This window comes from Dama dama, chromosome 4 (assembly GCF_033118175.1).
Source record: "Dama dama isolate Ldn47 chromosome 4, ASM3311817v1, whole genome shotgun sequence".
NCBI classification, from domain to species: domain Eukaryota; kingdom Metazoa; phylum Chordata; class Mammalia; order Artiodactyla; family Cervidae; genus Dama; species Dama dama.
Genome location: NC_083684.1, coordinates 13,993,656 through 14,012,675, shown reverse-complemented (window position 1 = coordinate 14,012,675; position 19,020 = coordinate 13,993,656). Strand labels below are relative to the sequence as shown.

Genomic DNA, 19,020 nt, shown 5'->3' with positions numbered 1-19,020 from the left:
CTCATTAGTAATCTTATTTTTACAACCTCAGAGATGTGGAGGAATTGGATCAAGGTCAACAGCTAGTCAGTGCCTGTTCTTGCCCAGTACCCAGTAATGCTGCCCACTTTTTGAAGCTGTGGGTTGAGGAACAGAGTAGATATGAGAGCAAAAGTAGGTGTTTCACAGTTTCTAAAATGCCTTAAAACGGGACAAAAACTGGCCAATGCACAAGCGAACAGGACAAGGGGAATATGAAGGGAAGCAGCTCTTTGTACACAAGCGTTTTGGTCATTTATCGATGTGTAACAAACCACTCTAAGACTGAGTGTCTCCAACATACAGATGGCCAAAAAACACATAGAAATATGCTCAACACGCGAATTATTGTGTGTGTGTGTGTGTGTGTGTCAGTTGCTCAGTCACGTCCGACTCTTTGCAATCCTACGGATTGTAGCCCATCAGGCTCCTCTGTCCACGGGATTCTCCAGGCAAGAATACTGGAGTGGGTTAGAGAAATCAAAATCAAACTATAATGAGGTACCACCTCATACCAGTCAGAATGGCCATTATTAAAAAGTCTGCATGAAACAAATGCTGGAGGGACTGTGGAGAAAAGGGAACCCCCTCCTACACTGTTGGTGGGGATATAAACTGGTGTAGCCACTATGCAGGGCAGTATGGAGGTTCCTTAAAGAAGCAAAAATAGAAATGCCATATGATCCAGGAATCCCACTCCTGGGCATATATCCGGAGAAAACCATAATTCAAAAAGATGCACACACCCCTATGTTCATTGCAGCACTAGTTACAATAACCAGGACATGGAAGCAACATAAATGTCCATCAACAGGTGAATGGATAAAGAAGATGTGGTACACATACACAATAGAATATTACTCATCCATAAAAAAGAATGAAATCATTCCACTTGCAGCAACATGGATGGACCTAGGGATTATCATACTAAATGAAGTCAGTCAGACAGAGAAAGACATATAGCATATGATATCACTTATAAGTGGAATCTAAAATATGGAACAAATGAGCCTATCTACAAAACAGAAACAAACTTACAGACACAGGGAGCAAATTTATGATTACCAAATGGAAAAGGTAGGAGAGGGGTAAATTAGGAGTTTGGGATTAATATATACACACTGCTATATATAAAACAGAAAATCAACACAGAAACTCCACTCAACATTCTGTGATAACCTAAATGGGAAAAGAGTCTGAAAAAGAATGCATGTATGTATCCATATAACTGAATCACTTTGCTGCACACTTGAAACCTAAACAATATTGTCAATCAACTCTACCCCAATATAAAATAAAAATTAAACTAAAAAACACTATTAAATGAAAAAAAAAGACTTAGTGACTTCAAACAACAGCCATTTTGATCGTGTCTGTGGGTTCAGTGGGCTCAGCTCCGTGGGTCTGCAGTGCTCTGGGGGTCAGTCCTCTGCTTTCACTGTTTTTTTTGGTTCTGGGCGTGGTTGGGAATCCGCTGGCAGCTGACTGGGCCTGGGCCTGGGCCTGGGCCTCTCTCCCTCTCCATGTGGTCTCAGGGCCTGTCACTCACTCTCTCCCTGAGATCTATCAAGACAGCCAGAACTTCTTCTGTGGCAGCAGAAGCCCCCTTAAGGTGAGTGCTTCAAGAGAGAGAGGAACCCAAAGATACCAGTCTCTGTTAAGGCTGAACCCAGGACTGGCAGACCTGGGCAATTCTAGCAGGTGGATGGTGAAGAAGCAGGGATGATCCTGCCAGGGACATAGTAAGAGATACTAACAACTCTAAGTGTCATTTATTGAGAGCTTCCTATGTACTGGGCTTTCTTGTAAGCCTTTTGTACAAAAAAACTCATGTCCTCCTCACAATAACCCTAGGTATGGGTGTTTAGCTCCATGTTACAGATAAGGAGAGTGAGGCACAGAGGAGCTAAGTAACTTTCCCAGTACACAGAACTGGGCTTTGAACCCAGGCAACTTGGCTCCAGAGCTGTACTTGCAACCACTGTTTCAATTTCCACTTCATCTGGAAGGGAAGACAGAGTGGAAATGAACAGGGTTCATTTAGGGTTTAGGGTAGGAAGAATGGGGCTTTATACTGTAGGCAATGGTGTCCTAAGTCAAGAGGCCACGTCCAGGAAGACATTTATGTGGGAGTTCTGCTGTCTTGTCAAACACAGTAGCTGCTAGTAGCATGTGGCTATTTAAATATAAATTAATTGCAATGTAATTAAATTCCTCAGCCACATTTCAAGGGATCTAGACGGACTTTATTTTTTGGGGCTCCAAAATCACTGCAGATGGTGACTTTGGCCATAAAATTAAAAGACGCTTGCTCCTTGGAAGAAAAGTTATGACCAACCTAGATAGCATATTGAAAAGCAGAGACATTAATTTGCCCACAAATGTCCATCTAGTCAAAGCTATGGTTTTTCCAGTAATCGTGTATGGATGTGAGAGTTGGACTATAAAGAAAGCTGAGCCCTGAAGAATTGATGCTTTTGAACTGTGGTGTTGAAGAAGACTCTTGAGAGTCCCTTGGACTGCAAGGAGATCCAACCAGTCCATCCTAAAGGAAATCAGTTCTGAATATTCACTGCAAGGACTGATACTAAAGCTGAAACTCCAGTACTTTGGCCACTTGATGCGAAGAACCAACTCATTTGAAAAGACCCTGATGCTGGGGAAGATTAAAGGTAGGAGGAGAAGGGGATGACAGAGGATGAGATGGTTGGATGGCATCACCAACTCAATGGAGATGAATTTGAGTAAACTCCGGGAGTTGGTGAAGGACGGGGGGGCCTGGTGTGCTGCAGTCCATGGGGTCGCAAAGAGTCGGACACGACTGAGCAACTGAACTGAACTGAACTGTAGACATGTACAGCTGGTGGCTGCTATATTGGACAGTGCAGATCATCATGGAAAGTTCTTCTGACAGTGCTGAGTTAGCCGGAGAGCTGCCAGGATGGCATTTATATGTGACTCGGGCAGACAGAAGCAGGTATGACTGCACAACAAGCCAGTTTGGAGGGCACAAGGGTCAGAGAAGCACATGGTTCACAATGGTAAGTATGCAGATGGTCCAAGTAGTCATTCTTTCATTCACTGATGTATTCATCTGTTCCACAAGTACAGAGTGCCCCCCGCCGGGGGTAGCAGTGGCACATCAGAGCTGACAAAGAGGCAGGAGCGAGAAATCCTCTAGGGTAAGGAACATGGTGAGGAGAGGGCATGTCCAGAAGGCTTCCCAGAAGGGGCAACGCTGAGCTGAGAGCTGAAGGATAACGGAGTTGGCCACATGGAGAAGCTGGGAAGAGTCCAAAAGGGGACCCAGCTTGGGCAGAGACCCAGAGGCATCACACAGCCTGGCCACACCACCTCATACCAGATTATTGAAGGAGTGGGCGTCCAGGAGAGGGGAGGAGGGATCGGGGGAAATGGTGGGCAAGAGAGAGGGAAGCGGGGAAGAGAACTGTTCAGACTTGAAGCACTGGAGGCTGGGGTTGCTGAGAGGGAAGCAGGAAGAAGGTTGGAGTTCTAGGAGGTGCTGACTGGCAGGGCCCTTCCCTGAGCTGGGCTGAGTATCCTCTGGGCCTCCTCCCAAGTCACACACACACGTTTGCACAAGTTGGCCATGTTGCCTCCAGCAGCAATCCAGAGACTTGGAAGAGGACTCCCTCCCAGAGGGTGGAGGGCGGAGTGCAGAACCACACGCTGTCTGCCCTCTGGAGGGTCTGAGAGGCTCTCAGGGGGAGCAAGAAGGCGTGGTCTCCTCCCTCGGGAAGGGGGAAGGACGGGCATTCCCAGATGTGTGCCCCGCTTTGTGCTCTGTGCTCACCAACCAATTTTCTTATCCCGGCCCAGACCCAGCAGGCACTACTACTGTCCCCTCTTTATGGAGGAGGGCTTCCCTTGTGGCTCAGCTGGTAAAGAATCCACCTGCAATGCGGGAGACCTGGGTTCAATCCCTGGGTCGAGAAGATCCTCTGGAGGAGGGAAAGACTACCCACTCCAGTATTCTGACCTGGAGAATTCCATGGACTTGCATAGTCCATGGGGTCACAAAGAATCGGACACAATTGAGCGAATGAACTGGAAGCGACTCTCTCCAGGAGTTGGTGATGGACAGGGAAGCCTGGCGTGCTGCAGTCCATGGGGTTGCAAAGAGTTGGACATAACCGAGCGACTGAACTGAACTGAACTTTATGCAGCAAGTAACTGAAGCTTTTGAGGTTGTAGCCCTGGGTCAGAAATCACACAACATGCGGCAGGGGTGGGTGACTGAACATGGGATCCTCTTACCCGGTCATCTGGGGAAGGAGGCAGGAAGAGGAGGCTACCCTTCCCTGAGGCCACTTTTTCCATGGAGTAAGTTGCATCCATAAAGCAGTCTTGGGATCAAGAAGTAAAACTAAATTGAAAAGGAAAAGTTCTTGTGTTATAACAACAACAGCCTTAGGGGCTTCCGTGGTGGCTCATTGGTAAAGAATCTGCCTGCCGATGCAGGAGACATGGGTTCAATCCCTGATCCCGGAAGATCCCACATGCTGAGAGGCAACTAAGCCCAGTTGACACGACTGCTGAGCCTGTGTGCTAAAGCCTGAGAGCTGCAGCTGCTGAAGCCCTGGAGCTTGAGAGCCCGGGCTCTGCAACAAGAGAAGCCAGCATGATGAGACACCCTTAAACTACAACTTGAGAGTCGCCTCCACTTGCCACAACTAGAGAAAAGCCTGTGCAGCAACAAAGACCCAGCATAGCCAAAAATAAACATAAATAAATAAAATTATTATTATTATTATTTTAAATTACTAAAAACAAACAAAAAAAGACAGCCTCGGACTTCCCTGCTGGTCCAATAGTTAAGACTGTGCTTCCACTGCAAGAGGCATAGGTTCGATCCCTGGTCAGGGAAGTTCTGTATGACAGAATTTTTTTTTGGTACAGCCAAAAAAAAAAATAAAAAAACATAGCAGCCTTATTTCGCAATTCTGTATCTTCTACTAAAATTATGGCCTAAAATGAGTTAATGTTTCCCTTTTGGAGATAATGTTATCATATCTAAATTATTTTGCAGTTTTCCAATTAAGCTAGCTTTTAAATGATGCCTCTAATTAGCCATGGTGATAAGCTGAACAGATAATGTGGAAATCTTGGATAGCAGGGTTCAGGGTGACAGACAAAGTCCCAGCAAAGGCGGCAGCTGCCTCCCCTAGGGATAAGCATTGGTGGGGAGTTCCAGAACACAGGATGTAAGGAGCAGGGGGAGAGCCTCCCTGGGACTCCAGGAGCAAACACTTCATTGCTAAACAAAGACCATAAATTGTGCCATTAACATTTAACAGAATTTGTAACTTCCTCAAAGTTCTACTAAACAGCAGAGGCTGGTGTCATATAGAGTATGACAGGTAGAAGAGTTGGAAATCATAGCTCCTGACCTCAGGGAGCTGACCTGACCTCATGGAGAAAGGAACGCAGGTAATAATAATAATAACCACACAGATGTACTGTATATTATCATTTATATAAAACGAATTTGTCACACTTGGGAGGTAGAACTGACAAGACTAAAATACAGTGGGCATTAATGTAAATGGAAGTAAACTGTTATAAAGATGTGGAGTAAGTGGCACTTAACTCCTGCATCACCCAAGAAGGCTTAGGGGAAGAGGTTTACAGCTGAGCTATTCTTGAAAAAGTGTGTAAGTGTGCAAATGTATAAGAGAAGGCATTCTCAGTAGAGAAACAGCATGTGGAAAAGAGTGGTGGTGTGGCTGGCCGTGGCAGGCCACCCAGTGGGAGATAAGGTAAGGTCCTGTAGTTTATGTTGGTTCTGGGGTACTGATACGAAATAGGAACTTGGCAATCTGGGGGCCTCTGCCTGAGAGGCCTCTTCAACTAGCTCTCCCCCAACCCCTACCTCTACCCCATTCCTTTCTAGTCCTTCAAGATCCAGGTTACCAGGCACCCTAGAGTAGCAAACAACCAGGTGTACGTGAGCAAACCTGGAAGGCTCATCTACACAGATGCTTAAAAAATCTAGAGAATACCGCCCACTATTCCAGTGACAGGTCGTTATCAGCTGCTCAGAGCTGGTCCCCAAGTACAGTACTGAAATCATCAGAAAAGCGTGCAGGACACGACTCAGCTGTGCAAACATGTTTCTTGGAATTTGATCCAGCAGCCTAAGCCTTCATGTGGGATCAGCAACATGAACAACAGCGAGATTATTAATTTGGTTTAAATAGGTGTTGAGTCTATAGCAAGAATCACAGAGATGTTCATGCCCTGTGGGCAGCACCCCAGTCCCGAGAAGAGACTTGGCTGAGCGTGGAATCTCGGAGACCGAGATTCCAGTGCACAGACGGTTTATCTGGGGTGGGAACCCAGGACACGCCAGTGAGGGAGTGGGCAGTGAGACCGGGAGGGCAGACATCACTGATGTCATTTAGTCACTGAGTCGAGTCTGACTCTTTGCGACGCCATGGACTGTAGCCTGCCAGGCTCTGCTGTCCATGGGATTTCCCAGGTGAGAATACTGGAGTGGGTTGCCATTTCTTTCTCCAGGGTATCTTCCCAACCCAGGGATCAAACCTGTGTCTCCTGCTTGGCAGGCAGATTCTTCACCACTGAGCCACCCAGGAAGCCTGTGGTGGACATTAACAGTGTATTATCAAGGCCATTACCATCTGGGACAACTGAGCTCCCTCAGGGGGGAACTCTGGAGATGGTGTGAACATGCCTCAGAGTGATCTTGAGAGAGCTGAGGGACTGACCCAGCAACTTTGGTCAATAACAGTGAGAGTTTCTCCTGAGAGGCTAACTTCCAGAAACTTTCATCCCGTTCCTTGTGTGCAGAGGGAGGCAAAGAGCCACGGGGTGCCTGCATTGAGAAGCCTTACATGCCAGTGTCTGCTATAACCCTCAAGAGATAACTCAGAAGACGTTCATAGCAGTGTTGACTAGGATAGCAAAACTGAATAGATGGAGAAAATCACACACAAAATCTAGCAAATGGGAATGGACTACTAAAGGTCCATTCAGGAAAGGAGACTCAGCCACCACCATGCTGATTTCAAAGCCATTTAGCAACGTGGAAAAGACTTACTATAATGCTAAGAGGGAAAGGCAGGATTCAATGTGAGCTAGTTATATGTGTACTATGATTGTGCCTGAGTAAAATGTTTGTTTATCTTCAAGAGAAGAAGCATTCAAAGGAAGCACAAAGAAATGAAAATGTATTAGGGGGATGAAACTGAAAATTCTTTTGCTTTGTAGTCTTATTGATCAAATAAGTGACAAAGATTCAATATGACCAACAAACACACCAATTCATGTAGAATTGCACTGTTTTCCAAATAAACTGCTTGCACTTGAGTTCTTGTCTCAGGTTTCTGAGGGAAGCCAGACTAACGTGGGTCTGTTCCTAAGACTGGGATGTCTGGGCTGCAGGGCATGAATAGCTTTCCGGTTCTTTTTACAGACTCAATGCCCTATTTAAACCAAACCTGCTCTCTTTCTGTTTTCACTTGCTGATAATGCAAACCAGGATTTGGAGGCTTGGGCAGCTGGACTGGATCCCTGGAATCAGGCTCACATGGGTCCAGTCATGTCCTGTGTCTTTTCTTCACATACACAGAGGTTAAGGCACATTGAGAGCTGACATCACCCAGATGAATTCTGTGCCCAGGAGTCTGCAATTAATCAGAATATGAAGAACGTGAAAATGGAATTTAGCCTGCAGATTTGCAATCCTTATCTAATGTCACCAAGCACATTTCATGAGGGACATAAATTAAGCCTTTACCCAGGAGATACACTATCTCTGCTTGTGGCCTTCCACATAGTTTTCTAATGAAAGTCATTTGTTGCTTGGCCCCTAGAGATAAGAGGCTAGCTCTGCCCAGCTGGTGTTCCAGCCTATGAGTCAGCGCTGACATCGAATCCCACCCAGGGCCCTGCCGGGCGGAACGGCTCCTGAGGGCTTGGAAGTCTTCTGGAAATGGAAACTGGGTTGGGGGCGGGGGTTGGTTTTCAAGGGTCAGCCCCAGGGACCTGGGACGGGGCCAAGTTGGCCAGTGCGATTGAGTCCTACTGTGTGCCAGCCAAGGGACAGACAGAGATTAAGAGACATCATTCCTTTTCCCCAAGAAATGCACAGAATAAAATAACCCAAGTGTACCTCAACAGAAAGATGGGTAAACAATGTGGTCTATATTATCTGCAGTTAAGGAATAAAGTGAAAACTTTGAAAATATTATGCTAGACACAAAGGAACACATATGATTCTGTGTATATGAAACATCCAGAATAGTTATGTCCATAAAGATAGAAAGTCGTAGTTGCCAGAGGCTGGGGGAGAGAGGGATGGGAGTGAAAAAAAAAAAGTGGTAACTTAGGTCAGAATGAGTTAACAGCTTAAAACCAAACATTAGACAACTGTGTTTTCTAAAGCTGTTGGCCACCCTGCCACGAGAATCCATTTATCTGATACCTTTTCTGAAGGTTGCAGAGTCCCACCATGTTGCATGGCTCCCTTCTCCAACCTCACATTGCTAACTTCCTATGCAGCCCATCTCATCCAGTGCTGCGTTTTGTCATAATGGTATAAATTGGGGCCTGGTGTCACCCCATTACAACCCAAATGGCCTACATAGATATCTTTCCAAAGAAAAAATTCCCTAGAGAAACTGGCATTTTCCCACTGCCAAAGTATCATAGTAATTTTGGCAAACTTAATTAATCTAGAAAATTATCATGAACAACAAACACTACCCAGAAAGGCAAACGAAAAGCTAAGGTGAGGATGTAACATATCTGAAAGACCCTTCATTGAACATTTATTCTATAAACTTTTTAGGAATGCCCCCCCAAAAAAGGAATGAAGCATCAATACCCACTATAAGATGGATGAACCTTGAAGACATTATGCTAAAGTGAAAGAAGCCAGTCACAAAAGGCCACATAGTGTAGGATTCCATTTAGATGAAATTTTCAGAATAGTGGGTATATAGGATATACCATATTTTATTAACCAATTTTCTTTCAATGGATGTTTAGGTTGTTTCCAATCTTCCCTTCTTACAAAATTCTGCAACGAATAACCATATATCTATATATATATTTCACATATGTATGAATTTTTCTGTAGGTAAAATTCCTAGAAGTGGAACTGCAACATTACAGAGCTTTTGCTTTTAAAATTTTAATAGATGTTTTTTGATAGATATTTCTACACTGCCCACAACAGAGGTTGTACTAATTTATAATCCCAACAGCAATCAGTGAAAGAGCCTGTTTCCCCACATTTTGGGGGTGTATTTGGAAACACTGTCAGGGACCAGTTCTTATAGGGCCTTGAATACAAAGCCAAGAGGCTTGAACTTGATCCATTGACCATGGACACCTACCTGTTGCAGGGTTTAGACAGTGGGTGAGGAATGGCAGGTTTGAAGTTTTAAAAGCTTATTTTCATGATGACATCATATAAATTGTGTAGGAAATATTTACTCTCTTATAGCCATGAGTGGCAATGTGATGAGTCAGAGAGCAGAAAAAAGTCTTCATTAGGATTGAAGCCACGCTGGGAGAATGTGAATATCATCTGGGCAGAGTGGCCACTCCAGACACTAGAGCTGGATATGAGCACAACTTGGTTTCTTTACCATCCATAACTCTAGCTTTCCTGCTGTTTTTCTTTTATCGCATAGTTCCCACAAGCTGATGGCTCCTCGTGAAACATTTAGCCCTGAAAGGTAATGACATAAAACCAATAACCAAGAATTTTTATCAGAAGCTAACAGTTGACCCAATGACAAGCAGACAGGTGATACAGCAATGTTATCTTTCTCTACAAGACTGTTTTGCAAAGTAATTGGATTTGGAACTGTCATGGAACAAAGAGCTGGGGGAAGCAAAAAGGCAGACACATTCATTCTGAGTGTTTTGTCTCTTAAACAAGAGGTTAGTCACTATGATGTGATAGAAAAAGAGGAGGAAAGATGGATGGCAGTCAGTTGTGAAGGCACCAACATATGAAGGACCTGAGCCCTCCACCCAGATGCTCCAGTCAAGGTTCAAAGATGAGCACCTTGGCCGTGGTACTCCTGGGGCTTGCTCTGGGGTTTGGGGCCATTACTGCTAAGCCAGAGGACGGCAGCTTTTGCTCTAAGAGCCAAGTGGCTTTCAGAGATGCTTGCTATGAATTTGTGTCTCTCGGACGCACCTTCTATGGTGCCCAGAGCTGGTGTGAGGGGCAAGGAGGCCACCTGGTCTTCATTCGTGATGAAGGCACCCAGCAATTTCTGCAGAAGCACCTCTCCCAGGACAGGGAATGGTGGATTGGACTCACAGGGAACTCAGCTCGGAATGGAACTGCAGAAGGTAGGTGCTGTGATAATTATACTTTATGGGGAGTTTGTGGCTGTGGTTCTCACCATAGCTTCTTATCCAGAGCTCCATGGAACAAATTAATATGTGCCAATTCTCATGATTAGGAGATTCTCCTTTTGGTTGTTTTGTGGATCAAATGAAATAATTCTTGCTCAGTAGCTAGCAGAGAATCTGGCACACAGCTAACGTGCTAGAAATGTCCTTTTCTTTACTTGTGCCTAAGACTAGCTGTGGCATCTTCAGTTCTTGGTGGAATACTGCTGGGCACTGTCCTGAGGGCTTCACGTCCATTTTCACACTGAATCCTTATCATAATTGATGAGAGTTATCACTGTTGTCCCTACTCGACAGACAAGAAAACTGAGCCTCAGGAAATAATGACTAAGCTATTTCCAAAGCACTTCCACATGCCTTTCCTTACTTGTCATGAGGCTGAAGTGGGTTAAGTGCTTAACACAGTTCAGTTCACAACAGAACGTCTCATGTTAACGGTCGTCCTGGAAACCCGTCCTTATCCTTCTCTCGGTTCTTGGTGGAATAGTGAGCCTCCCGTCAACCCCTGCACGTTCAGGTGAGTCCTCTTTGCACCTGCAGGACCTTGTCCACTTCTGGCTTGACGTCAGTTCTTAGGTGTCGTCCCCCACTCTGTGAACTCTTCAAGGGAAGGAACGGTATTCTGGCCGTTTTTGTTTTCCTGGGGCCCGTACATAACAAAGAATGGGTGTTCATACTTAAGCTTTACACCTGCCCCACGAGGCGAGCACTTCTACACTTATTTTATGGACGGGGAAAACAAGTCCAGAGAGAGGACATGACTTGCTCAAGATGACAGTGTCCTGCCAACTTGCATTGCCCTGTAGAAGCTGCTGGGCTTTAGCAATGAGTAACTTGGTCTGGGCTGAGCACCTGCGGAAATGTGCCAGCGTGGATGGAAAGGCTTTAATAAAGGAGCAGCCGGCAAAGCTCAGTTTAGGAAACTCACAACCAGGAGATCTGAATTCTAAGATGCATCTTCAGGTGACATCCGTTGAATGGTTTCTTGTTTTGTCGGCACAGGAAGTGTGGATTTCAGTATATCAGACACTTGTTCACATGCAGTTAAAGGAGCATGTCTGTTTTAAATTTTTATTTATTTATTATTGGCTGTGCTGGGTCTTCGCTGCTGCATGAAGGCTTTCTCTAGTTGCAGCGAGTGGGGGCTGCTCTCCAGTTGCAGTGGCTTCTCTTGTCTGGAGCTCGGGCTCTAGGGTGCACTGGGTTCCGCAGCTGTGGCGTGCGGGCTCAGTAGTTGTGGCACACGGGCTTAGTCGTCCCACAACATGCAGGATCTTCCCAGGCCAGGGCTCCGACCAGTGTCCCCTGCATTGGCAGGTGGATTCTTCACCACTGGACCACCAGAGAGGTCCGGAGCATGTCTGTTTAAAGTCTCCAAGGGACACTGCATGGCTGTTACAGAAAATGGGGTAGATCTGAGGAGGCTGGTAGGTCCTGACCTTCCGCATTCAGTGTTGTTTAAGAAGCAGGGGACTGTCCTGGCTGTGTGCAGTACCACGGCATTTGTATACTATGCTATGTACTGTTTGTGTACTAGATTCCAGGCACTCTACAGGCTGATATGTGGAAACCATTTGTTCTGGAGCTATTTGCAAGAATCATAACAATGATGGGAGAAGTCTGTAATTTGAAACAGGGAAGATGTTTTCTTTTCATACCTTTTTGCTCTCTTTGAGTCTTTAACCATATGTATGGGTTCCTTTTCCTCTAAAAAATGGTAAATGTATTTTTAAGTCTTCACAGTAAATATTTCATATCCAGTGCTTTCGAGATCTCTGGTGTTCTTGATATATTTACACACATACACACACACACACAATCTCTCTCTCTCTTACTTCTTCAGTAGTCTTGTCAGTGTATTCAAGTCTCTGAAGAGTTTCATTCAAGCAATGAAAACTACTTCTACTTTAACTCATTTCTGTCCACATATATCTAACAAGTCCCCCTGTTTCTTTCTGGAACATCTCTCACCATCCCAAGGCACACTGCTATGCTCTTTTTTAGACTGTGCTTAGACATTGCTGGAAGCATCATTTATTTAGGGTGAAATGTCCTATAGATATTAGGTCTAGTTGGTCCATTGTGTCATTTAAAGTTTGTGTTTCCTTGTTAATTTTCTGTTTAGTTGATCTATCCATAGGTGTGAGTGGGGTATTAAAGTCTCCCACTATGATTGTGTTATTGTTAATTTCCCCTTTCATTCTTGTTAGCATTTGCCTTACAGATTGCGGTGCTCCTATGTTGGTTGCATATATATTTATAATTGTTATATCTTCTTCTTGGATTGATCCTTTGATCATTATGTAGTGTCCTTCTTTGTCTCTTTTCACAGCCTTTATTTTAAAGTCTATTTTATCTGATATGAGTATTGTGACTACTGCTTTCTTTTGGTCTCCGTTTGCGTGAAATACTTTTTTCCAGCCCTTCACTTTCAGTCTGTATGTGTCCCTTGTTTTGATGTGGGTCTCTTGTAGACAGCATATATAGGGGTCTTGCTTTTGTATCCATTTAGCCAGTCTTTGTCTTTTGGTTGGGGCATTCAACCCATTTACATTTAAGGTAATTATTGATAAGAATGGTCCCGTTGCCATTTGCTTTGTTGTTTTGGGTTCGCGTTCATACAACCTTTCTGTGTTTCCTGTCTAGAGAAGATCCTTTAGCATTTGTTGAAGAGCTGGTTTGGTGGCGCTGAATTCTCTCAGCTTTTGCTTGTCTGTAAAGCTTTTGAATTCTCCTTCATATCTGAATGAGATCCTTGCTGGGTACAGTAATCTGGGTTGTAGGTTGTTCTCTTTCATTACTTTAAGTATGTCCTGCCATTCCCTTCTGGCCTGGAGGGTTTCTATTGATAGATCAGCTGTTATCCTTATGGGAATCCCTTTGTGAGTTATTTGTTGTTTCTCCCTTGCTGCTTTTAGTATTTGTTCTTTGTGTTTGATCTTTGTTAATTTGATTAATGTGTCTTGGGGTGTTTTCCCTTGGGTTTATCCTGTTTGGGACTCTCTGGGTTTCTTGGACTTGTGTGACTATTTTCTTCCCCATTTTAGGGAACTTTTCAGCTATTATCTCCTCGAGTATTTTCTCATGGCCTTTCTTTTTGTCTTCTTTTTCTGGGACTCCTATGATTTGAATGTTGGGGTGTTTCACATTGTCCCAGAGGTCCCTGAGGTTGTCCTCATTTCTTTTGATTCTTTTTTCTTTCTTCCTCTCTGCTTCATTTATTTCCACCATTTTATCTTCTGCCTCACTTATCCTATCTTCTGCCTCCGTTATTCTACTGTTGGTTCCCTCCAGAGTGTTTTTGATCTCATTTATTGCCTTATTCATTTTTAACTGACTTTTTAAATTTCTTCTAGGTCCTTGTTAAACATTTCTTGTATCTTCTCAATCCTTGTCTCCAGGTTATTTATCTGTAACTCTATTTTTGTTTTCAAGATTTTGGATCATTTTTATTATCATTATTCTAAATTCTTTTTCAGGTAGATTCCCTATCTCCTCCTCTTTGTTTGGCTTGGTGGGCATTTTTCATGTTCCTTTACCTGCTGGGTATTTCTCTGTCTTTTCATCTTATTTAGATTGCTGTGTTTGGGGTGGCCTTTCTGTATTCTGGTAGTCTGTAGTTCCTTTTTATTGTGGAGGTTTCTCCCAGTGGGTGGGGTTGGATGATTGGCTTGTCAAGGTTTCCTGGTTAGGGAAGCTTGTGTCAGTGTTCTGGTGGGTGGATTTATTCTCTCTGGAGTGCAATGGAGTGTCCAGTAGTGAGTTTTGAGATGGGTCTATGGGTTTGGTGTGACTTTGGGCAGCCTGTATATTGACACTCAGGGCTATGTTCCTGAGTTGCTGGAGAATTTGCGTGGTATGTCTTGCTCTGGGACTTATTGGCTCTTGGGTGGTAGTTGGTTTCAGTGTAGGTATTGAGGCTTTTGGATGATCTCTTATTAATTAATGTTCCCTGTAGTCAGGAGTTCTCTGGTGTTCTCAGGTTTTGGGCTTAAGCCTCTTGCCTCTGGTTTTCAGTCTTATTCTTCCAGTAGCCTCAAGACTTCTCCATCCATACAGCACTGATAATAAAACTTCTAGGTTAATGGTGAAAGGATTCTCCACAGTGAGGGACACCCAGAGAGGTTCACAGAGTTACATGAAGAAGAGGAGAGGGAGGAAGGAGATAGAGGTGAGCAGGAGGAGAAAAAGGGGGATTCAAGAGAAGAGAGACAGATCTAGGTTGTACTCTGTTCCCTAGGTGTTCTCCGTAGCCCAGAACACCCACAGAGATTCACAGAATTAGATTGAGAAGAGAAGGGGGAGGGAGGAAATAGACGTGATCTGGGGAGGAAAAGGGGCGCTACAGACAAATATCACTGACGTGTGTGGGGAGCACTCGCAGTGTTCCGGCCACACTGGGTTTGCCCCTGCTCATGGCGCATGTGCTTCCCCGTCTACACTGCTCAGGCTCCAGGCTGCTCTCCAGGGAGTGGGCCCTGAGTTGCGTGTACTTCCCAGGCCTAAGCCGCTCAAGTTCAGGTTTTCGGGTACTCCACAGAGGCACAGGCTCAGTTGGGCCTGCGTTTTGTGCCTTCCCCGTCCGAGCAGCTCAGGCAACTAGGAGCTTGATGAGCGCACTCTCCCCGGGTGCAGCGTGCCTTCTCCCCTCTGTGGTCCCAGCCTCAGTTTCCGGGCTTGCTGGTCTGGTGCACCTTGTGTTTCTTCTGGGGAGCTAGCTGATCGCTGGCTGCTACCCTCCCGGCGGATGGCAACCATCCAGAATCTCAGGAAGTCTTTGGTTAGAGACTGGAGGCCTGTTTGCAGTTTGGTAGGGGATGCCTTCTCTGGGGCCGAGTTTGCCCCTTTCCCCTCCCCCCTGCCTCCTGCCTCTGGCAGGGGATGGGTCCGTCAGCAGCCGGCTAGCTCTTCTTTGGTATTCACTCAGTCCTTTGTTCTGCAAGGGGTGGGTAGTGCCTTAGTTTAAGGCTTTTCGCAGGTTAATTCTCTCTCTCTTGCTATCCCACAGTTTAAGTTGCTATCTCACGTTAGCTCCCTCCGATTGTCCTCAGGGCATTTGGGCCCAGTCCTTACCCTAAGCAATGCTGCCCGCTCCTCTCTGTTCAGCCCCCACTTGCTGGTGGCGGATGCGGGCATTTGGGGTACTTTTCTACTGGGAGTTGCTTTTAGGCATGTAATCTGTGGGTTTTATTTTTCCTCCCAGTTAGGTTGCCCTCTGAGATTCGAAAACTTCCCTCAGACCCGCCGGTGTGAGGGTTTCCTGGTGTTTGGAAACTTCCTCTATTAAGATTCCCTTCCCAGGATGGATCTTCGTCCCTAACTCTTTTGTCTCTCTTTTTATTTTTTATATTTTGTCCTACCTCCTTTCGAAGACAGTGGGCTGATTTTCTGGGTGCCTGATGTCCTCTGCTAGCTGTCAGAAGTTGTTTTGTGGAGTTTGCTCAGCGTTCAAATGATCTTTCGATGAATTTGTGGGGGAGAAAGTGGTCTCCCTGTCCTATTCCTCCGCCATCTTAGCTCCTCCCTCAGGATCATTTATTTAATCAAACTGCCTTGCATGGGCTCTCTGGCGCAGTGCCCTGGTTTGCAGGTCAAGAAACCTGGAAGACAGGTCTTCCTGTCTTACATTAGAAGACAGTGTTTAGGCAATGCCCCTGCACTGGTGTGGCACAGAGGCCTTCAGGCCGTCCGTCAGCACTGACTAAGCACCCGCAGCACACAAGGAGTGGTGCTGGGGCCAGGCCTGGTGGTCGTGTTCCCATCCCAGGGCCCAGGATCTGGATGGACGCCTCGTGTGTGAGCTACAGCCACTGGCGCCGAGGGCAGGATGCTTCTGCACCCAACGCCTGCAGCTACATCGGGAGAGACCCTTCCTTTAGGTGGGTGGCCTCGGACAACTGCACGCAGGAGTTCGCCTTCATCTGCGAGTTTGGTGAGTTGGCCTCTGCTCTGGGGTCTCCCTCCATCTCTTTCTGTCTCTTGGTTTGTCTCTCTCTCTGCATCCCTTCTCTCTCCGTGTCTCTCTTTGTATCTCTCTCTCTGTCTCTGTCTCTCTAAATGCCCACAGTCTCCATGTGTGTGATGCTCTGTGTCTCTGTGTCTCACTCCGTCATCTCTCCAGCTTGCATCCCTGTCCACTTACCTGCCTATATCTGTGCTAATCTCACGTGTCTTTGTCTTCCCCTCTCACAACCTGTGTCAGAGGGAGATGCTCGGCCCCATTTCCTCTCCTTTCCAGTCTTCCCATGGAAGGAGATGTGGTCCCAGGAGGTTGTTCTCACTCGCCCTTGACTCCTGCTCCCTGATCAGCCTTGCTTTGAGTCCCTCACCCCCAACTCCTGAGTCCCCTCCACGCTCTGCTCTTGTGCGCTTTCCAGCTGCTGCCCGTGCTTGACCCTTTGTGGGCCCTGGGGGCTCTGTGTGTGTGTGTGTGTGTGAGTCGCTGAAGGCATGTCCTATGGTTCCATGCTGGGTCCTGCCTGCCATGTGGGGCTTGGTCTTGGAGTTGAGCTATCCCATGGTCCCCTGACCCTCAAGCCAGGCTCAATAGAAGCTTCTGGGCTTCCTGGGCTCAGCTCTTTCCCTGTTTCTAAGCCCCTTAGTGGATACTCTGGCTTCCAGGCCCCCTTCTGGGCTCAGACACTTAGAGGGGTCACTGCTCTATTTTCCCCATGCTCAATTTTAAATAGTGCCATTCGAGCTTAACTCTCCTGCCTGGCTGATTCTGAAACTCAGAAGCTTTGTGCACCTGTGGGTTATGCAACTTCCCTGGCTTCTTACCAAAGTCCCTCCCCGACCCCAGCAGGCTGCACCCCCTTCCCCACCCTCACTGCAAGCCTGTCTCAGCACCTTCAGCCCCAGGAGCTGACCCGTGCACGCCTGTGTGCACTTACTCATCACACAGTAGAAGGACCTCTACTATTCTATTGCAGGCCTACTACAAAGCTAAGAAAAGGGAGGCTCAGAAGTTCTGGGGTAAGTTCCTGGCCCGAGGTCACACACCTAGGAAGTGAGATGAGGTGTGCCAATCAGAGACAGAGAGACGGGGGGAGATGCTATGCTGCTGGCTTTGAAGACGGAGGAAGGGGCCACAGTATGAGGACGGTAGGGGCCTCTAGAAGCTGGAAAAGGCGAGGGAATCAATTCTCCCCTAAAGGCTCCAGAGGCAATCAGCCCTGGCCACACCTGGATTTTAGCCCAGTAAAGCCCACACTGAACCACGACTATAAGAAGATAAATTTGTGATGCTTAAGCCACTAAGTTTCTGGTCATTTGTTACAGCAGCCATAAGAATGAACACAGATTTTGGTGTCAACTTCTGCCCTGTCACTCTCCCACCAGGTAGACAGGCCTGAGTTTGAAGCCAGTGGTTCCTACTTTCTGCTGTGCACACCTGAGCCAGGTCAATAAACAAGTGCTTACTGAGTGTGGACCACATGCCAGGAGCTGGGCTGGAGTGGGGTCTCAATACAGGGACCCCACAGAGCCCAGTGTCACCAAAGAAGGGGATAACAGTACAGCTCACGACTGGTAAAAAGACCCAATGAAATCACTCATTCATTCAAAAAATGCTTGTTTAGCATCTATTATGTTCCAGGCGTTGCTTTCGGATAAGGCTCAAGGAAGGTACTTAAACAGGCAGAACAATAGTTGCCACCTCTGTAGCCCCAACTCTTCATGTAAAGATTCTTCTGATCCTCCTAACAGCTCTGTGGGGTGTGGTATTGACTGCCCCACACAGGGCAGGTACAGAGAAGCCGAGTAACCTGCAGAAGGCAGCACAGCCAGAGCAAGGCTGGGCTGGCCCAGACCCTGGGCAGTCTGGCTCCGGACCCATGCTCGTGCTCACCACCTTGTTTCTCACCCCTGATGAGTCAGCTCCCACTGTGTCCAGCATCTCACAGTCCTGACCCGAGGCCCCTCCACTTCCCACCAACGGGCACTGGCCCATCTGCGGCCATGTGTCCCCCTTACCTTTGCCACAGGTGTCGGCCAGAGTCTGGCCTGCGAGGGCCTCAATGCCACCATGCACTGTGGCTCGGGGGAGGTCATCCAGATCCAGGAGGCTTTCTATGGGCGCCGGACACCCCATTACTGCATCCAGGATGCCAGACGCCCCTCAGACCTGGAGGAGGAATGCAGCTGGGTCAGCGTCAAGGATGAGGTGGCAGGTAGGACCCCAGGGCTCTGCAGCTTTGGCTGCAAGGGCAGGGTACTTCCCGGTGTCCTGTGCCCAGCAAACGGGGCTGGGAGGACTGCACGACCTGCACATCTGAACCTGGGCCTCTTTCATGGGGAAAACCGGCCAGTCTGCCCGCACCAAGTAAGGGAGTAAGGGGGCTGTGGCTCACACCTCACCTGACATCAAAGCCACCTGATGAGTCCGGTGGGCATTTTGCTCCCCACGCCAACTGGGTGCAAACAACACTGCATTCTCTTCCTAATTTAAACTTCTAAAATTTCAAAATAATTCAAATGTACAGACAAGACTAAAAAATAGTTCAACGAACTCCTTGGACTTAATACCCAACTTTGTCAGATCTTAACATTATTCCTTATTTGCTTAACATTCTCTCATTATCA

General features: G+C 46.6%; 1 protein-coding gene and 1 long non-coding RNA gene across 3 annotated transcripts in view; one reads left to right on the top strand and one right to left on the bottom strand.

Annotated features, from left to right (window-relative positions):
- Window positions 1-5,379: 5,379 nt before the first annotated feature.
- On the bottom strand, window positions 5,380-18,535 carry LOC133053737 (uncharacterized). Its single transcript, XR_009692309.1, has 3 exons — window positions 18,412-18,535; window positions 9,402-9,739; window positions 5,380-7,685 (listed from the first exon to the last, which is right to left on the bottom strand). It is a non-coding gene; the product is annotated as an uncharacterized LOC133053737 (long non-coding RNA).
- The window catches only part of LOC133053611 (polycystin-1-like protein 2), a 101,942-nt gene continuing 92,995 nt past the window's right edge, over window positions 10,074-19,020 (top strand). For both annotated transcript variants that reach the window (XM_061138169.1, XM_061138166.1), the window contains exons 1-3: window positions 10,074-10,374; window positions 16,205-16,369; window positions 18,423-18,608. In XM_061138169.1, coding sequence (XP_060994152.1) covers window positions 10,074-10,374; window positions 16,205-16,369; window positions 18,423-18,608 — 652 coding nt within the window. The remainder of the gene's footprint in view (window positions 10,375-16,204; window positions 16,370-18,422; window positions 18,609-19,020) is intronic.